Source organism: Podarcis cretensis, assembly GCF_951804945.1.
Source record: "Podarcis cretensis genome assembly, chromosome: 2".
Classification (NCBI taxonomy): Eukaryota; Metazoa; Chordata; class Lepidosauria; order Squamata; family Lacertidae; genus Podarcis; species Podarcis cretensis.
The window spans coordinates 33787503-33808120 of record NC_137171.1 but is presented as its reverse complement, the minus strand read 5'-3'; the positions used below and the strand labels follow the sequence as shown (position 1 = coordinate 33808120).

The 20618-nt window shown below is 47.0% G+C and overlaps 1 protein-coding gene and 1 long non-coding RNA gene across 5 annotated transcripts in view; both read right to left on the bottom strand.

The window, feature by feature from the left end:
• Positions 1 to 20618, bottom strand: part of LOC307211175 — a 205471-nt gene that overhangs the window by 1528 nt on the left and 183325 nt on the right. The gene's annotated exons all lie outside the window — the stretch shown is intronic.
• The window catches only part of RAB37 (RAB37, member RAS oncogene family), a 78384-nt gene continuing 59329 nt past the window's right edge, over positions 1564 to 20618 (bottom strand). For 3 of the 4 annotated variants that reach the window (XM_079967487.1, XM_079967485.1, XM_079967486.1), the window contains 8 exons: positions 20148 to 20258; positions 14233 to 14274; positions 12993 to 13059; positions 11857 to 11909; positions 9954 to 10019; positions 6267 to 6323; positions 5567 to 5643; positions 1564 to 3979 (listed from right to left, as the gene is read on the bottom strand). In XM_079967487.1, the coding sequence (XP_079823613.1) occupies positions 3874 to 3979; positions 5567 to 5643; positions 6267 to 6323; positions 9954 to 10019; positions 11857 to 11909; positions 12993 to 13059; positions 14233 to 14274; positions 20148 to 20258 (579 nt within the window). In that variant the 3' untranslated portion in view covers positions 1564 to 3873. The remainder of the gene's footprint in view (positions 3980 to 5566; positions 5644 to 6266; positions 6324 to 9953; positions 10020 to 11856; positions 11910 to 12992; positions 13060 to 14232; positions 14275 to 20147; positions 20259 to 20618) is intronic. The other variant, XM_079967484.1, reaches the window with a different exon arrangement.

Here is a 20618-nt window from a genome sequence, read left to right as displayed (position 1 = left end):
AGGTGGGGCTCAAGCAGGAGAGGGATAGTATGAAACCATGGGATGGGATGTCTCTCTCTACATATTCCTGTAGTGTCTGGTTTGTCCCTTACGGAATGATGGGATGCCACATTATAATTGAGAACCAACCACAGAAATATAGACACAACACGTAGGCTAATAACTGTTAAAGCATATATAACAGAATAATGATATCATTCAAAAAGTCTAATAGATTTATTTCTACTTTTTGGATGATATAATTATTCTATTATATATGCTTTAACAGTTATTAGCCTACGTGTTGTGTCTATATTTCTGTGATTGGCATTATAATTGAGGAGCTTTAGAAATGGAGAAATGGGGGGGGGGGTCCTCTTTCTACAAATAAATACAAGTTGAGACAAATTCCTCCCAAGAAGATTCCGTTTAGGGTAGACTTGATGCTCCCATCCAGCCGTCACTGTAAAGGCAATTGTCCCGCTTCCTCAGGAGTCTACCGCCTTGAGGGTGGTCGGTAAGAATGGTCTCCACATGCAGAGATCGAAAAGGGCAAGCAAAACTAAGGGCTTTACGTTTTGTTTTTTAGAACATGGAAACAAAATTCTGTTTAACTCGTGTATCTCTACGGAGGTGTCTTTTTGGCTGTGTGTATGCATCAGGTGTGTAAAAATAAACAACTTACCAAGGGCATAATAGCATCCCCTGTATTTAATGCCTACCTTGTCAAGCAACTAGCTGGCCACAACATTCATGGGCTGCACTTGGTAGATTGTGAGTTGCAGAGGCCGGGTATAAATCAATTAGGAGGAAGCTGCTAGCCAGCTAAAAAGGTGCTCCTACTGCCTTACAAACAAAGGTGGATCTTTGGTTGGAAGAAAAATAATAACGCATGAGCAGCCCCTAAAGCAGACAATAATTTTCCTGCAACTTTCCTCCCAATGGCTTCATTGTGCTTTTTCCTTGACATATTTACAGTCATTACTTTGAAGCTTTCTGGTGCAAAGTCCACTTTACTACCTTCAGCCCTAAATTAAACGATGGGTTAGGCTCCCAAGGACAGCATAGGATCAGCCAGCTCTGAGTCTGGGCCATGGCACCACTGTTTTTACTCTACACGGAGCACCAAAGAAGGGGTTGTGGGACATCCCCCACTCCTTCCAGGTTAAGGGGGCATTACTGAGGGTGCCTTCCTTGACACCCCCCCCAATAAAAATATGGGCACTAGCGCTGTTGGTAGGCTGTGTATGCCACCAAGGGAATGAATCAAAGGGCCTTGCAGAGAAGCAGCTCTTTCATGGGGCTAACAATCTCCATTTATTCCCAAGGTACTGACTGAGTCTGCCTCCAGCAGCAGCATGTAACCAACATGGCTGGCCATGGAGAATTCTTGTCTAGTCCAGTGGCAATCCACACCGATTTAGGAACCCACGTTTTATAGAAGAGGACCGAAGGGGATGGGGAATGGGGAAATCAACTTATACGTTGCCTTTGGGGTGATTAGCAACAACGACAGCCACGTTCCAAATGCAGAAACCAAAACGTGAGAACCCAGACACGAGAAATTCTTCAACAGCCTAAGGGTTTGTGCCACATCAATTTAAACGCAACATACACCAGTGAAATATTTCCAGAAAGCAGAGCTAAGGAAATATGAGCATGATGCATGTAGCGAGAAGACAGGTTAGGCTGCATTGCATAGAATATAGCAAAAGTGCTCAGCATACTAAAATCCTATTGAAATCAAGTAAGGCTGCAGTCCACTCAGGGCTTATCCACAGTTGTCTTTTGCCCTGCTCATTCCAGGCATAGGTCTGTGCTTTAAAGCTCTGTGACTAAGCACTCTTGGGTTTGTGGGTTTTTTTTTTTTTTGCTCCAGAGCTTTCCACAAGAAAACCCACTTACCGCACAACCAATGGAAATTTGGGTTTCCCGCAGATTGCTGTTTGCTCCGATTGAGCTTTCAAGGGTGAGTTTTCGCAGGGGACGCTCTGAAGCAAAAAAAAAGGATGCAGAGCTTTAAAGCATGGGCCATGCCTAGAATGCGCAGAGGAAAGGGAAGTGCGGAATATATCCCATTCACTAGGAATATATCCCATTGAACTGAGTGGCACACACTTCAAAACGAACATGCATATGGCCAGGCCTTAACCGCACACAGAGATCTTTGGATCGCATAGGAATCTAGGAACATAAGAATCACAACTATTGCTTTGTGTGGATTTGCTGCTTTTGTTGTCTATGGCTATATTTGAGCTACAAGAGCACTCTTCTTATATGAATAAGGCAGGGGGAGGGCTCCAGTTCCCGTCGTCCCCACCCAGTAAGAGCAATGGCTGGGGACGACAGGAGCTGTAATCGACCAACATCTGGAAAGCCCCAGATTCCTTATCTCCGCTGTAAGGCATGATTCCTGAAAACACCTCTGCATCACACTGGTGGAGACTTCTGACACCATGCCGCATGGAATGGTGGGACTTTGTACAAGATGGACAAGTATTGCATGGGCCCAAATATAGATCTCCGGGGGCTTATTCTTTCAGCCACGCTGCTTGGCTGGTATGAATTTGTGCAAGGGAGCTTGCTTCTCTCCCAGAAACCCAGGCCTGCTTGCAAGAAAGAAATTGAAGGAGCCTAGGGTGGGGGGAATCACCATATAATGCTCCACCACTTTCCAAAGCAGACAGCCTCTGAAGTAGCCAACTTGTGTGTCTGAACGGAGCAGCCCTGGCCAACCTGGTGACCTGCTGGACTGAAACTCTCAGCGGCTGAGGCTGATGGGAGTTGTAGTTCAAGACATTTGCAGGGCACTGGGTTGGCCAAGGCTGGAACAGAGGGAGACAACTTTTCTCCCCATTCTGCTGCGCTGCCTTTCAACTTACTGGGCTTCACTTTGGCAGAGGATCTTGGTTTGACCGGAACGAAAAGCAGAGTCGAGCTTTCTAAAGCTTTCCTTTGTTTCTAGCCAGTAACAGATATATTTGCGCAGAGCGATTTCTCTTCTAAACCAACCAGGGTCGGCAGCATTTTCCTGACATAACAGGCACACTAGGAATAATACTTGGATCCCTCAGTCCTTTCCTTGGGGCAGAGGGAGGAAGGGAGGAGAAGGAAGGCAGCCCTGACTGCAGGATCTTTGGGTGTGGGCAGCAGGAAAGAGCCAGAGGTCAAAGGAAATGTGTCTACTTTTTCTTTACTGGACACTCCTGCTAGTTTCATTTTAACGTCTAAAGCGTCACCTTTCTAGGGGAAGCAAAAGGGTTGCAGTCTCTCTCCCCCCCCCCCCGCCAGTCATGTCACTGCTATTAAATTAACCCTTTAGCTCAGCCGGACCTCATCCAAAACGCTCCTACGGACGTTGCCAAAGGACACCTCCCTCTGCGCAGATCCTGCTTCTGCATCTGAAGTCAACCTAGCTCAGTCCTGCTGGCCTGGGAGAGGTGGCCCTGTCTAAATAAGTCATGATGCTCTGTCCAGGAATCTTGAGTCCAGGCCAATTCCTTGCAAAGACTAGGCCTGGGCAATATTACAGATCCTGACCAGCTCCACTGTGAGCACAGGTCGGCCGGTCCTGGACTCGAGTGCATTTGGCCTTTGAAGTAACAGTTTGCACATAACCACACACTCACTCACTCTCTCTCTCTCTCTCTCTCTCACACACCCCCTCCTTCACGCAAGCCTGCAAGCGCACATACACCCGCAACAGCAGGCATGACCTCATTTAGAACCTGGAAACGGTATTCTCTAAAAAGGATTGTCTTTGGAGAGCGTCCGCAACACAGCTCCTCAGCTCCTGCCCGGCATTGCTGCCAAGGTGCCAGTTCTGCTTCTTGACCTCTTTTGCTGTGCACTTGGCTTCCCTTGTGTCCTCCTCCTCCTCCTCCTCCTTGTCCCTCAAAGGAAGGCACAGCAGCTGCTCCTCTTCTTCTGAGACTCTATATAGTCGTGGATTTGGAACCGGGGCTCCTCTGGCTGCTTGACGGCTCGTTGCTTGAGCTCTCTGGAAGCGTAGGAGCAAAAAAAACCACCACTCAGGGGCTGTTTCCGCCGAAGGGTCCCTCCCTGCCCAGAGAAACAAGCAACTTGGCCTGTGGAAGCCTCGCATCAGATAAGAACAAAGGGCAATGCCTTCCACTGAGCCAGACAATTGGTCCATCGAGCTCAGTTCTGGAGGACTTGAGACGCTCTCCAGGGTTTCAGACCAGCCCTGCCTGGAGGTGCCAGCGATTGGACCTGCGACTTGCCACTGAGCTTGCAAGTCATCCCTTGATTTACGGATGTCAATGGCAGTCTAATGGGGTGACTGGCCACATCACTGGCACAGAATATCACAAGGTGCTCCTGGCAGTGACATCACTGATGTATACCAAGGTGTCTGTGTGTACAGGCAGGCAAAAGGGAGGTTGGGGTGGTTTGGACACACCAGTGGAAGCACAGGATTGGCTCCGCTGCTGTATCTACACCTCCCTGACCTTATCCCTGGTACCCAGCAGCGATGCCATTGTTGGCCAGGACTGCAGCAGTGCCCTGGCTGCTCCTGCTGTTGGGATATGCTAGACCAACCTTCCCCACCCCAACCTGACTCCTGGCTCATGTCATTGGACTACAACTCCCATCATTCCTGACCATCGTTCACGTTGACCATTCTGATGGGAGTTGGCGTCCAACAGCATCTGGGGTGCACCAGTCTGAGGAATGCTGCTCTAGACCACAGAAATGAATGCCACCTCAGTCCACTTGGCCAACATATTGCGATAGGAATTTTGAGGTCTTAGATATATGGTAATGTTCATAAGTGTACCAACCAACCACGTACATAGATCAGCACAGGAAGACCGACCTGGAACCATTTTGATTCCTAAACTGAGCAAATGTTTTCTCTGCAAGGTCAAAGTGGGAAACCTCCCATTGTCTCTTTCCTCACAAATCCTGTCTTAAGGGCACATTTAAGATATGAATAGGGTGTGAGCCTGTGACCTGGCCCAGGAACTAAGTATTTATCATTACAAAAGACTGGCCAGGCTCCCCAGGCAATCCAATCAAGTAAGCAGGGTATCCAATCAAGTAACCTGCCAGACAGGAGATAAGCAATGACAGGAGAAAAACAACATTCAAATTTCTGTTTTAAGACCGCCTTTTCTGTGACGTAGGTATGATGTATCTGAGGGGTGGTCTTAGGTTACACCCCTTCTGTGATGTATGTATGATGTTTCTGGGGATGGTCTTGATCTACAGGGTGGCAATTTTAAAAGTCTTTATAAGGCCTTGCGTGCCATTGTTCTGGGTTCCTCCTCTCTCCTGCGGGTGAGGGGAGCACCCTGTTGCAACAGTTCAATAAAGATCAAGCTTACTAGCTGCTTTGCTTCTCAGTATTCTCTGGTTGGCCTCTGTTATTCTCTCCTACCAATAGGGAACCTATGTAAGGACTCTATATGGGCTCTTGGATGAGGGAAAAGGGCAATTTTTGTTTACAACAACATCTCATGGCAGAACGTGATAATCTGACAGCAAGGTGGTCTGTTTCTCTCTTATTGCTACCTGCTAATTCCAGGAAGCAGAAGCAAACTGACTACAGCCTGTTACTCACTTTGCAATGGCCAGAAACGCCAGCTCCACGTTCATGCCAGTCTTTGCACTGGTCTCCATGAAAGGCACTCCATATTCCTGAGGAGAAAGTGCATAAATATTCAGGAGATCTTGCAAGCAAACCTGGTAAATCCTTGCCGTGGAGAATTCCACCCCCCGCCCTTTTATTTAATTCAAAGTTGTATCCCGCTTCCCTAGCAACTCAATGGTAGCAACAACAGAAGCTAGCAAACGTTAACAGACGCTATAGCCATATTGGCAGCGCACTAGAATATAAAGGCAAACGAACAAATTCGTCACACAGTTAACTCGATCCGAACATAGTGATTCAAAATATCAGAAATGATTGAACACGAGCCCTTTGCCAGCTGCCATGCTCTGTCTGGGAAGGGGCTTCTTCAGCCAGTGCAGCAGTTGCACACTTCCAAGCAGCGAGATATTTCTTATTGTGTACTCTCGGCTTCTTTTCACCCTCAAAGAGAAAAATCAATCACTTCTATGTTGTTTCTGGAGGGAAGGGGAGGCAAGGGAACCTTGGAGTCTACCTCCCCCCCTCCGAACTTTCACCTTAAAGGGTGTGGGTGTGTTTGGGTATATCGCATTTTAGTGAACTGTCTCTTTAAGAAGCTGGCTCAGCACCACAGGGTCCACACCGGCAATTCAGTCCGAGGCACAAGTGGTTCTTGCATTAGTTCACTCACCCTGGCTAATGATTCCCCATCTTCTGTTCTTATCACTCTCTCACTGCTCACATCAGCCTGCCAACAAAAGGGAAGATATTCAAGAAGAGATAGGATCAGAAGAGTGGCCAACAGATCAAACCTCTAGGAAACTGGCTGCCTCTTGGGATCTTTTGATGGGAAGTGCCCTCCTGGTGGATTCTATTATTTGGATAAATCAATAAATGGCAGTTGGACATGGCCACCCCAGAAGAGTAGTGACTTCTTCACCTGAGTAGGTCTTACCTCCAACAGAAGTGTCCTCTCTGATCTTAATATCTATGGCTTTGATATACTAGACCACCTCCCTCCCTGCAGAAACAATACAATAAGCTAGTATTACTCCAACTTGGGTTCCCCAACTATTGTTGGACTACAACTCCCATCATCCCTGACTGCTAGGGATGATGGGAGTTGTAGTCCAACATCAGCCAGAGACCCCGGTTTGAGAAACACTGCTAAGCACAGCAGCAGCAGCAGCCCAAGGAGGCTTCTTCTCATGCCACTGAAGTCAGGGTTAGGTCCAGTGGGCAGAGACAATTACACAGATCCCTGCCGCCCAGAGGGACAGGAGGGAAAGAAATCTAGGAATAACTCATGTGACCAGCCCAGCACACACAGTTCTTGTGGCAAGGGAAGAAGCCACTCAGAAGGGGATCCTGTGCTGCTGCTGCTGCTGCTGCTGCAATATCTGGGAGGAGTGGCTTGGCTGGGAGATGTGCCGCTGTGGACCTGACCTCTTGGCAGCAGTGCCATTGCTGGGTACAGGGATGGTGTGGGGCAGGGTGGTGGCGAAGTCAGCATGGTGGAGAAGAGAGCCCAGTGCTCCTGCTGGTGCATCCAAACTTCCTGCTTCCCTGACTCCACACCGTCCTGGTACCCGATAGTGATGCTGCTGCCGGGAGGCCAGGTGTGTGGTCCGCTGACATCTGGCAAGCTTGCCTGACATGCAAAGGCTTGCCTAGTGCTGACTCCGCCAAAAGAAGGCGATGCTGACATGAGGGCTGATGCTTCTGCTTGTTTCAAAAGGTACAGGTGCACTTTTGTGAAAAATTAACCAATAATGATAAAACTGATTTATGTCTGCAGCACATGAGCACCTATGTGACACACAATATGCCCAGAGTCATTTTTGGATCGTCCCTTTGCAGAGATGGAATCCATATAGTCAGACATAGGATTTTCAAAGAACTTTGGATGTCCGTATGTTCCTTAGTGTCTTTCAGATAAAGTGAGTGATGGCCTGCTGAATAGCCTCCAGTGTTGGGCGCCCTCTGCTGGCTGGTCTTGGCCAGGAAGGCCAAGAATGCATACAAACACAACAGTAGCTACAGTGGATGCTTGGTTTGCAAACATGATCCGTGCAGGATGCACGTTCGCAACCCGCAGCATCCGCATCCGCAGCCTGCAGCGCCGCATCTGCGCACGCATGGGTTGTGATCTGCCACTTCTGCGCATGCGCAAAGTGCGATTTAGCGCTTCTGTGCATGTGCGAGCGCTGAAACCCATAAGTAACCTGTTCTGGTACTTCCAGGTTTCGGCGTGTCCGTATCCCGAAAACGCGTAACCTGAAGCGTCTGTAACCTGAGGTATGACTGTACATGCAAAGGTGTCTCATGTATGCTTTACAGTACAGTGGTGCCCCGCAAGACGAACGCCTCGCAAGATGGAAAACCCGCTAGACGAAAGGGTTTTCCGTTTTGGAGGCGCTTCGCAAAACGAATTTCCCTATGGGCTTGCTTCGCAAGACGAAATGTCTTGCGAGTTTTTCTGACTTTTTTTCCCTTCCCCCCCTTTTTCTAAGCCGCTAAGCCGCTTATCAGCTGATCCGCTAAGCCGCTAATCCGCTAAAAGCCGCTAAGCCGCTAATAGCGCTAATCCGCTAATCCGTCAATGGGCTTGCTTTGCAAGACGAAAAAACCGCTAGACGAAGAGAATCGCAGAACGGATTCTTTTCGTCTTGCGAGGCACCACTGTATTCCATTTCTTGTTTCCCCTCCTCTCTATATTTAATTGCATGCTTTAACCTCGTCATAAAGGGAGCTTCTGTACCCAATCCATCATCATCATCACAATTAAAAATTGTATACCTGTAGATCTCGGGGCAATTCACAGCAATAAAATCGCAATATAAAAAGCACAAAATACATAATAAAATTAAAAACAAAGATGACCCAATAATCCCCGCCCCCATTCCACAACACATTTTAAAAGGTCATTATATTAAAAAGGGCACTAAAATATCGGCCATTTTCTGTCTGTTGGTTATTTTATCTAACAGCCCCTCTTTATCTAATGGATTCAGGAAATGTTACATTTCGGAAGTACACTTTTAAGTCCAATTCACAAAATAATTTTGACATGCTATCATGTGGTTTGCTGTTCCGGCGGTGATTCTTCCACCTGCCCTGAAGTCATCCTCTGCTTACTTAACTAGGAATACAGGCAGCAGAGCTACATACAATGTCTTCCAGAAGCACTTCTAAGTGAGAACAGGTTTACTTACAAATCTAAAATTTCCCACTGACCAGAATCAAAGATAAGCAAAATAAATAATAACGTTAATTTCTATACCACCCTTCACCTGAGGGTGATATAGTTTACAATATAAAAACAAAAAATGCACAGTTGGGTGATTTAAAACAGTCTCCACCATCCTGGTGTCCTAAATCTGTTTTGGACCACAACTGCCATCAGTTCCACATCAGCTCTACTTCCCAGCAGTCTCTCTCCATTCCACATAATAAAAATTCCCAAAAGTATCTCAATCCTTGCTCAAAATCCAGAGCCATCTTGTATGCATCTTGGTGCTGTATACATTTGGGCTCTGCACAGAAGCATGGCAGGGCCTGCATTTAACAGCCTTTTGGCCCCCACTGTTAAGAAGATTGAGTTTGGGTGTGTGTTTGTTTTTGGTGCTGTGCCAATAGCTGCCAATTTAAGATGCCGCTTGATGCATCAAATAATAATAATAATAATAATAATAATAATAATAATTTATTATTTATACCCCAGCCACTCTGGGCAGCTTCCAACAGAACACTAAAATACAATAATCTATTAAACATTAAAAGCTTCCCTAAACAGGGCTGCCTTCAGATGTCTTCTAAAAGTCTGGTAGTTGTTTTTCTCTTTGACATCTGGTGGGAGGGCGTTCCACAGGGCGGGTGCCACTACCGAGAAGGCCCTCAGCCTGGTTCCCTGTAACTTGGCTTCTCACAGTGAGGGAACCGCCAGAAGGCCCTCGGCGTGGACCTCAGTGTCTTGGCAGAACGATGGGGCTTTCACCACAACAACTTGTGCTAAATGCTACAGGGCTCTTTTATTCTTCATCTCTTACTGGATTAGATACAGAAATCCAATCGCACCTCTGCCACTGAGACTGCTGGGAAGAGCAAACACAGAGTGAGGGATGGCTGCAGAAAGGCTCCCAGTGCATGTGGAAGAAAGAAGCCTCTTCACGGTGCTTAAGAAAAGCAAGTGCTGGAGGGAGTTATCAAAAACCAAGAGGTGCCAGGATAAAGAATTCCTCCAATTATGTGCTGACCACAGAAGAAGACTGTGCAAAGCACGCTAGGAGGAGATAGCTCAGAGTCTAGGGGAAAAACGGGGGAACTATTTGCGAAACCAAGAGCAGGTCTGCATCACCTGTCAGGAAATGACACACACCTTGTTGCCTAGCAACATAATGACCACATCCTTTTGGGCATATTCGTGTATCTCTGTGAGCCAGGCCTGTAAGAGGGGGGTGGGGAAAGGGAAAGAGGGAGAAGAGAGAAAGTTTAGTGTGGTGTGTCATGTCGTGAGGCAAAGCACTGCGTTCAAAAAACGAGACACGGGGCAATGGGAGTTCCATGGGGCCTTAACATTTGACATAATATCAACAGGTCACACACCACTCATCATGGTCTAGACAAAATAAAAAAATTCCTTCCAGTAGCACCTTAAAAAGTAAAGGTAAAGGGACCCCTGCCCATTAGGTCCAGTTGTGGCCGACTCTGGGGTTGCGGCACTCATCTCGCTTTATTGGCCAAGGGAGCTGGCATACAGCTTCTGGGTCATGTGGCCAGCATGACTAAGCCGCTTCTGGTGAACCAGAGCAGCGCACGGAAACGCCGTTTACCTTCCCGTCAGAGTGGTACCTATTTATCTACATGAACTTTGACGTGCATTCAAACTGCTAGGTTGGCAGGAGCAGGGACCGAGCAATGGGAGCTCACCACATCGCGGGGATTCGAACCGCCGACCTTCTGATCGGCAAGTCCTAGGCTCTGTGGTTTAACCCACAGCACCACACATGAAAGCTCATACCAATAACAAACTTAGTTGGTCTCTAAGGTGCTACTGGAAGGAATTCTTTTAATTTGTTTCGACTACGGCAGACCAACACGGCTACCTACCTGTAACTAGAACCATGGTCTAGAGTCTCTTAAGTGGCTGGACCACCATCATGATAAGTGGATTCAGGCTGCAGTTCCATAAGTGCTTACCTGGGAGTAAGCCCCATGAAACATGCATAGCTTGCACTGTAGCCTTTATTTTAGTCCCCTGTCTGGACCATGCAGACAGATGTGTTGAGGGAGGAGGGCTTTGCTTAAAGAAGTGGGGCAAAGTAAGGTTGCCCTCAGCGGCATTCCTCCATCCTAACCAATACATCAGGGGTAGTAAAGCCAATGCCATACTGTCCTATCTTACATTGTAAGACCAAGCTTGGATTTAGCGCCACTGGTGACCCCTAAGTCAAGGGGGGAGGCATCTCTAGCTCACGGGCCCACCAAGGGTTCAAATTTGGCTCGCAAAGCAATTTCAAGCCACACCCACCTGCTGCACAGCTGTCATCACGTGGCTACAATGCACAATCTGGAGCTGATAGTCCATTGGTAGGGGAAAACAGGTAGAGGCGAAGCCTGCCAAGTTGGCTCCATGAATGAGCTCCATGCAGGGAAAAGCCTAACGCACCTTATGCCTGGGCTGCATGCGGTGCTTTGAAGTCCCTGTTTGGGACTTCAAAGCACCCAATCACCTGCCATAAGGCGATTTGACCCATGATGCTGGGATCTGATAAGGATCTGGGCCATGGAGCCAAAAAGGTCCCCCACTCTCCTGCCTGAATCCCTATACCCCACCTTCAAGCAACTCTAAGTATGTGTAACAGAAACAAATGCATATCTTTCCACTGCTTGCCCCACTCTCCTTTCTCCTGTCCTCGTTCCTCAGCTCCCCTATATAAAATTGAGACTGCAAGCTCCCGAATCAGGTTCCTAAAGAATTACCAGCTTTTCAACTGCAGCTATGCTTTGCTCAGCCCTTTGATGTGCAGGTGATAAAGTTTTGTCTCCTCGCTGTGAAAAGATCCTGTTGTTTTCTGCACATCAAACTGTGGGGCTGATACAAAAGCAGCCCAGGCTGGGATTTCCCTTTCCTTTTCTGGCTAGCTGGCAACCCTGAGCTCTTATCTTGATGCTTTGATGAGTAGAGGAAGGTCTGGGCAAGTCGGGATAAGCAAGGGCTGTGGGATCATCATACTTTAGCACCGGATTACGTGGTTCAAATGCAGATGTTAAACACCCACCCGGATATTATCAAAGGACATTTTGCTGGTGATGTCATAGAGGAGGAGGAGTGCTGCAAGAAAAAAAAGAAAAATGTTTGTTTCCCTCCCCCAAAATGATCATGTTTTATTCCAGGTCAAACCACTGGTCTGCGTATCCCAGTATATTATATTCATTTTATAAATTTATACACCGCTTCATTGTAAAAAGGACCTCAAAGTGGTTCACAAAGAGACTCTGGGGACAGCGAACCTGCCACCCTCCAGATGTTGTCAGACTCCAGCTTCCATGAATCCCTGTCAGTGTAGCCAATGGTCGGGTCTGATGGGGGCTGGACTCAAGGACAGTTTCCCCACCCCTTTTTTATAATAATTTTTATTAGTTTTCAACTACAGTCCAATAATTGCCTCATTATAACAATGCCAAATGATAATACAATTACTAATACCAATCATTCATATAGCAAATTATATAATTTAGGTGTGTCCCATTCCCTGCCCCGGTGTGCTAGAATTGATGGTTTGGTGATTTTCTTTAGTTCTGCGTTCCAAAAGCTTATTAATTTATTTTTTAAAAAATAATTTTTATTGTTTTTCTTTTCTCATAATAATTATTCAGTATCATCATTTAACATCTATTTTTTGCATTTCCCCCTCCCTGTTGACTACCCCCGACTTCCATTTCTGGTTTGTTACAGCAAATGTTACATTCTGCTGTTTATCCAAAAGATTATTAATTTCAATTACACTCCACTCAAGATAACAATCCCTTACACAACAACTGTAATATGAACAACTTTCATTAATATGAACAAATCATTAAATGATTTACGAAACTACAAGTGTGGCACTCAAACTAAATCCTTATTCTTCCTGTGTGTGGCAATTGTTCTGTCCATCATGGACAGGGCAAATGCAGATTCCTCACTCCTGGTATACTCTGGTATACTCTGATTGGCAGTGACTTGATTGGCAGTGACACATTCCCAGCCTTGCTGCCTGCGATTCTTTTAATGGAAAATTACAGGGTCACATTTTACAGCCGAATTGCGAGCTGCGCCATAATAATAATAGCATTATTATTGGATTCTAGCAACGAAGAGCTGCTCTGCTAAGAATACCAGCTGCGGTGCAAGACACCCAACTGGAGGACATACCCTGTGCGTCTCTGTAGTAAGCATGAGTCACGCTTCGGAACCGCTCCTGGCCTGCTGTGTCCCAGATCTGCAACAAGGCAAAGTCGGTAAATCACGAGAAAGACCTTCACGATATTGCATGAGCAGGAACCCCAATGCCAAGCGAGTGGCAGCGCAGCGGGAAAACACACATACACAAACGAAGCAAAACGGTAAGGAACGGAACAGAAATTTTCACAGATAAGGTCTGGATGGTTCCTTGCAAGGAGAGGGTTCTGCTGGGTTCTATCTAGTGGAACTCTGCAGGGTACTATGTCCTATAAAACCTGCATATAGGGCCAGATGTACACTCAGGTAGATGAATCAAAACCAAGAAATTAAACTGAGACAGTGATGAAATTGGATGGTATGTAATCTGACCAACCTGTGGCCAGAGCTGTTGGATTGCAGCTCCCATCACCCACAACTATTTGCCACGCTCACTGGGGCTGATCGAGGGTTGTGGGGCCCACAGGTACTTGTTTTAAAAGTTGTGTTTTATTTGTGGTCTCTGCTTCGGTCATGTTTTATACAATGTATTATTTAATATGACATTGTGATTTTCAATTGCAGAGAGAAACAGGGCTTTCCCCATGGTGCCCTGGCTGAGGGACGCCTTAAGGTAAAGGTAAAGGTACCCCTGCCCGTACGGGCCAGTCTTGACAGACTCTGGGGTTGGTGCGCCCATCTCACTCAAGAGGCCGGGGGCCAGCGCTGTCCGGAGACACTTCCGGGTCACATGGCCAGCGTGACAAAGCTGCATCTGGCGAGCCAGCGCAGCACACGGAAACGCCGTTTACCTTCCCGCCAGTAAGCGGTCCCTATTTATCTACTTGCACCCGGGGGTGCTTTCGAACTGCTAGGTTGGCAGGCGCTGGGACCGAGCAGCGGGAGCGCACCCCGCCGCGGGGATTCGAACCGCCGACCTTCCGATCGGCAAGCCCTAGGCGCTGAGGCTTTTACCCACAGCGCCACCCGGAGGGACGCCTTAGATAAATGCAATAAAAGGTCAGTGGGCAGAGAATAATATATCAGGAATCATTGGGTACCCAAACAACGGCATAATGAGAATTCATAAAACAATAATACACGTAAAGGGCTGGCACGGAGGCTGTACTCCGGCAGGGACAAACACCAACCCATGTGCATGCCAAAATCCCTCTAACTTATTTGGAAGAAGTTCAGGTGATAGGCAACATCAGTGTAATTTCAAGAGACCTACCTGCAGCTTCACCTTCACACCATCCACGGTCACCACTTTGTTCTGAAAGAAAAAAAAATAATAAAAATAAAACCACACTAGTGTATAAAGCGGAATAAATGGCAGGAACTAGAAAGTCTGCTCTGCCTTTGCCTTTAGATACAGGAATCTTTACAGACAGTGGCGTAGTGTGAGGGGTGCAGGGGGGGCCGGCCGCACCGGGCGCAACATCTGGGGGGTAGGGTTAGGGGGCACAAATCCACGGGTTAGGGGGCGCAAATTACTTGCCTTGCCCCGGGTGCTGACAACCCACGCTACGCCACTGTTTACAGATGCACCTAATGGTCATCAGAAGGGGAGTTGCTCCAGGATAGATACCAGTTTTCAAAAGTTTAAAAGACAGATAAATGTTTCACAGGAACAGACACAGTGACTCTAATCCCTATACCACACTGACTCTCTGGCGGTTATTGCTTTGATTGGCTGGGAGGTTTGATCAGCAGGGTGAATCATTCTTGCCACTAGCTGCGCCCCCATTGTTCAGTGCCCCATTGAATGACCTTGCTACGGCATAAGGCAAACTGAGTTGCATTCTTCCCACTAAGCACAGGACCAACACGATGAAGAACAGGCTAACCATCTCATTCGTTATCGTTATCCCAAGTCCACCAGTTGTCATTTCTTATAAACTTAGGAATGGGGAACCCTTGCCCTTCCAGATGCATGACCATTGGCCATGCTGGTTGAGGCTCATGGGATTTGTAGTTCAACAACATCCTGAAGGCTGCAAGTTCCCCGTCCCACTTATATACGTTAGGGAAGTGTAGAACAACGCATTAACCCCAACGCATTAACCCAGTTAATATCAATTGCTTCCATCAAACTACTGTTGGTGCTTATTTGTAACTCCTGAGGATGGGAAAAATCTGCTAAAAAACAGTAGAATCATAGGAGAGTTGGAAACTCCCTGAGGGTCATTAGTCCAACCCCCTGCAGTACAGGAATCTCTACATGTGGTCCCCCATTCAGTTTGAAACCACACTAGACCCTGCTTAGCAGTTTTATTGCTGCGCCACCAATCATGCTGTGTGAAAAGTATCTTGTAAATTTGATGGGTGGAATAAAGAAGAAGAAGAAGAAGAAGAAGAAGAAGAAGAAGAAGAAGAGGAGGAGTTTGGATTTGATATCCCGCTTTATCACTACCCTAAGGAGTCTCAAAGCGGCTAACATTCTCCTTTCCCTTCCTCCCCCACAACAAACACTCTGTGAGGTGAGTGGGGCTGAGAGACTTCAGAGAAGTGTGACTAGCCCAAGGTCACCCAGCAGCTGCGTGTGGAGGAGCAGGGAATCGAACCCGGTTCACCAGATTAGGAGTCCACCGCTCTTAACCACTACACCACACTGGCTCTCAGTATGCCACAGTGGCATATGGCACATCCTAGAAGGGGCCATATCAACAAAAAGTCTCACATCCAGGCCACATATTCTGGGGGAGAGGAATGCCCAGATTCCTGGTGCCTGATACCATTGCATTGAGATCTGGGGTCAGGAGGATACATTACTGTGCAATGGAAACAAGCCAGCAAGCATATCTGATCAGTTTATCTGCAGATGAACGGCACATTTGCTCGCCTGCCACTGTCGCCTTAACTGAGGCTATGATAAGGAAACCGCCCTGCCGTTTGGTGTGGGAAGCTTTCTACGCAGCTAGCCCAGCTACAACGTTCCCAGTGGCCCCGAGTGAACCAGATCCATTCTGGCCCAGATGAGCAGCAGCCACTGAGAACAATGCAGTCCTGCACCGGAAAAGCTGGGTGAGAACAGTTCTCCGTAGTCATTGGAAATAATAGAAGCAAACCATTAGGGCTCAGCATGCTGCTTTAAGTGGTTCTTGAGTCCTGTAAGAGATGTTTGGTCACAAGGTATTCTCTGCTTTCTCTTTCTTGCATTAACAATGATCAGTGATATAAGGCCACCAACGGATTCCCCTCTGCGTTGCTCGCATTAGGGTTACAAGGCAAATCTGGGGCTGACAATCATCTTCTAAAATGCAGCTCCTTCTCTAAAACAGCATAGATCCAGATGCTTGCAGTCTTGCACTGTAGCACTCGTGCGTCTATATTATAGTCACGTGCTATTGGAAAGCAGCCATAGATTAGGCAGACAGGGCCTGACTTCATGTTATGGGGACTGATGCAACCCCAGCCTCATCCAAGCAGAAATTCACAGTGACATTTGCTAAACGAGTCTCACGTTTCTTTTACCCAATGCTCCTGGAGAGTTGCGTGGGAGTCCGCAACAGCCACACATCCTCCGTGACACAGATTTAGCCCCCAGAGGATGGCATGAAAAGATCTCCCCCTACTTAAGCAGAATCAGAACCCGAACATTGTTCGGGGTGTGAAGTAGCACTGAGACAACTTTCCAAATCACTGTCTCTTCTTTGAGCTCATCCACACTTCCGCTTGCTCCGGACGCAAAGGCAAAAACTGCTTGGACCCAAGTCTAGGAAGCACAGGAATGGAAAACTGCTTGGACTCATGCTTTCTAGGCTTGAGAGAAGTGGAAGTGTGAAGCCTTGCAAGGCCAACATTATGGATGGCTCTGATATCTCATTCCTCATAATGCAAAACAAAATAAAAAAATTCCTTCCTCATAATGCGTTCCATAAAATGTGGAGATGGGTCATCGCTCAGTGGCCGAGCATCTGCCTCGCGTGCAGAAGGTCTTGGGTTCAATCCCCGACATCTCCCCTGCCTGAACGCCCCGTCCCCAAGAACAGCTGCCAGTCACTGTAGACAGACTAAGCTATATGGGCCAACCGCTTGATTCAGTACAGTGATACCTCGGGTTACAAACGCTTCGGGTTACAAACGCTTCAGGTTACAGACTCCCCTAACCCAGATATAGTACCTCGGGTTAAGAACTTTACCTCAGGATGAGAACAGAAATCATTCTCCGGCGGCAGCGGGAGGCCCCATTAGCTAAAGTGGTACCTCAGGTTAAGAATGGTTTCAGGTTAAGAACGGACCTCCATAATGAATTAAGTTCTTAACCCGAGGCACCACTGTACAAGGCACCTTTGTATGTTCTATGTTTCTAAATGTCGTGATAATACAAACTGATGATAGCAATCCCAGGAGAAGTGAGAATGAGAAAGAGCACATTTCTGAGGAATGGTAATGGGAAGCACCCCCCTAGTCATCATATGCATGGGCCTAGCCAGGATTTATGTTGGGGGGTGCACACTGCTGCTGCCCAGGACGGCTGCTGGGAGCCTGAAGGGCCCTGCCCTGCCTCTCGCCACCTGGCTTGGGTCGGGGCCTGACAGGCTCCATAAAGGACTGTTGCTGCTCAACAGAGAGGGCTCCTTTTTAAAATTGTTTTTATTTTTTTTATCTATGTCATTTTAAATTGTAGTTGATATTAATGTTGTATTTTTAGTTTTAGATTTTATGATTTATGTGGAAATTGTTTTCCATTTGGTTGTGTAACTTCTGATGTGTTTTATTTATTGTGTATGACTTTTGTTATGTTGGTAATTATGTAAATCTTGCCATGTTGTAAGCCGCCTTGAGCATTGTTTTAACTATGGAAAGGTGACATACAAATAGAAAGATGATGATGAAGATGAAGATGATGATGACATCCACCTGCCACCATCCTCTGCCTGGCTCTGTCTTACTCCCAACAGATTTGGAATGAAATGTCTCAACAACAGTTGTTTCAAAGTACTTTCTTTTGACCCAGAAAAATCTGTCAAAACCTTTCTACAATTTCTACTTTTGGTTAAGTATTTACTTGATTTAGGGAAGGGGCTGTTGCACCCCCTGTCCGTCCCCTGGCTACACCCATGTGCACGTGCTTGTTAACAAGAGTTTACATTTGCTTATTTATTTATTTGCTTATTTATTTATTTATTTAAACAAACCCCCGCCCATCTGGCTGGGTTCCCCCAGCCACTCTGGGCGGCTTCCAACAAAATATTAAAAAATACAATAAAACATCAGACATTAAAAACTTCCCTAACCAGGGCTGCCTTTTTGCACGTTCAGAAAGCAGTGTGCCTCCAAACTGCTTAAGGGCTCTATAATTTAACAGAAGAAGGGGGTGAATGGGCCTGATGAAGGAGAGCTTCTCCCCTCAGAGTGTTGTAGTGGCAGGAAAGGTTGCTGCCCCCTCCCATAGATCCATTAGAGGCACCAGATCAAGGTACAGGAATCCTATGCCATGTGGAATAGGACAAATGTATGGCTTGCTCATGCAATATTTAGGCAATGTGGTAGTTGGCAATTGTTTCCATATGATTCGGGTCCCAGGTTACAACACGGATGTATTCAAGCATTGACTCTGCCAGATAGTATGGGTTCTTTGTAATGTCAGGCAGGTGTCACCAGCACCCAAGGAACATGCAAAACTGGTAGCACAATGCGACAACAAATTGTCACTGTTTTTTGTGTTGAATATATGCTATATGCTAATTTATGGACCTAATAGGTATCTACACATAACAAAATGTGTATTTTATCAAAGTTATTGTTGATACAATTAAGAACAAGTATATTAATAGTAAAACACAATTATGAAGTAGTATATTTTTGGGGGGCCCCCAAGAGAGTGGGGCCCTAAGCTATAGCTTGTTTAGCTTATACAGTGGTACCTTGGGTTACATACGCTTCAGGTTACATACGCTTCAGGTTACAGACTCTGCTAACCCAGAAATAGTGCTTCAGGTTAAGAACTTTGCTTCAGGATGAGAACAGAAATCGTGCTCCGGCGGTGCGGCAGCAGCAGGAGGCCCCATTAGCTAAAGTGGTGCTTCAGGTTAAGAACAGTTTCAGGTTAAGAACGGACCTCCGGAACGAATTAAGTACTTAACCCGAGGTACCACTGTACGTCAATCTGGCACTGAAACTAAACATTACCCTAGTTGGAAAGAATGAATGCTTTGAACACATAATACGATGACCTGCCTTACCAACGGAGGGTTCTGTGGATCTAAAAAACACTTGTGTACATTAACTTGAGTTGGTCCAGTAAAGCTTTATGCCGTGTCTACTTTGGCCCTTATTTTACCCTTTGCCTGCCCTGTTCTCATCTCAGGGCTGAGCTCCACATCGTGTTAATTGTGTGGCTTGCAGCTACATGTCAGGGAATTTAAAACAACAACATTTTGATCCTAGGTGCAGGGGGCTCAACATTCCATTGGGACTGCAACATAGAGCAGGGGTCAGCAAACTTACTGTGCCTCGGGCTGGTGTCTCCAGCGCCGATTGCACGGCGGGTCGGAGTGCGTGCCCATACACGTGCGCACATGCTATTTCTGGTGCACTTCCGGGTTTGATGAGCATCGGAAATGCGCATGTGCATGGGCCTCCTCCGACCTGGATGTGCACAGGAAATAACGCTTGCACATGCGCAAATAAGGCTTGTACATGTGCAAATAATGCTTGCACATGCACACAAGCTATTTCCAGTGCTCCTCTGACCCGTGCAGCACAGTGCCAGTAAGAGCAGCGGGTGGCAGGGGTCGCTGCGGGTTGGATAAACGAGTCCCTCAGGCCTTATCCAGTCCGCGGGCCTTAGTTTGGGGACCCCTGACATAGAGGGAATGGGGTGTTTCCTCCCCAGCTACTTTCCTAGTGGAAATCCCCTACCTGCTTTGCAATTGGTCCTAATGGGACTAATGAGCTATGCATTTCCATCACTACCAGCAGTGTGTGTGACAGAATGGTAGGGGTAGCACTTTTAATTGGGATCATAGCTGAGGAGGAAAGGGTTAGAGAACCCCTCCCTGCATGCTACAACCCCAGTCACATAAGATTACATTAAAAAAAAAAATCTATGCAATTAACATAATCTCAGTAGGGGCAGCCATTCCCTGCGCTGTAACAGAAGCATCTCTCTGCATTCGTTGGCAGCTGTAGTGCTCTCACCCGGAAGTCTATGCCGACAGTGGCTATGAAGGTCCCAGAGAGGAAGGCCCCGTCTTTGAACTGGATGAGGAAGCAGGTTTTCCCCACGCCTGAATCTCCAAGCAGCATCACCTACAACATGGGGTGCAAAAGCCCATTAATAGTGCAAGGGACAGCACATACCTTCGGTGGGAGCTGGGAAGTCGATGGGAAATGGAGGAGTAGGAGGAAGAGCTGAGTGCTCTGAGGTCCAGGGCCTGGGAAGGGATGCCAAGCTCAAGCAAACACAAGAGCAGGCTGCTCTTTGCTGTTTCAAGAGTCAGATTCACTTCCTGGCTGATTGCTTGGCTCCTGGTGTTACATAACGGGCCAATGCCCTATTGTTTGAAGACCTATTTGAAGTTCCACTTAAATAAGCTTCCCCCCTGGATTGCTAGATGGTGGGGAAATCTAATCTAGGAGGTCAGCCAACAGCAGCAAAACAATCATAGG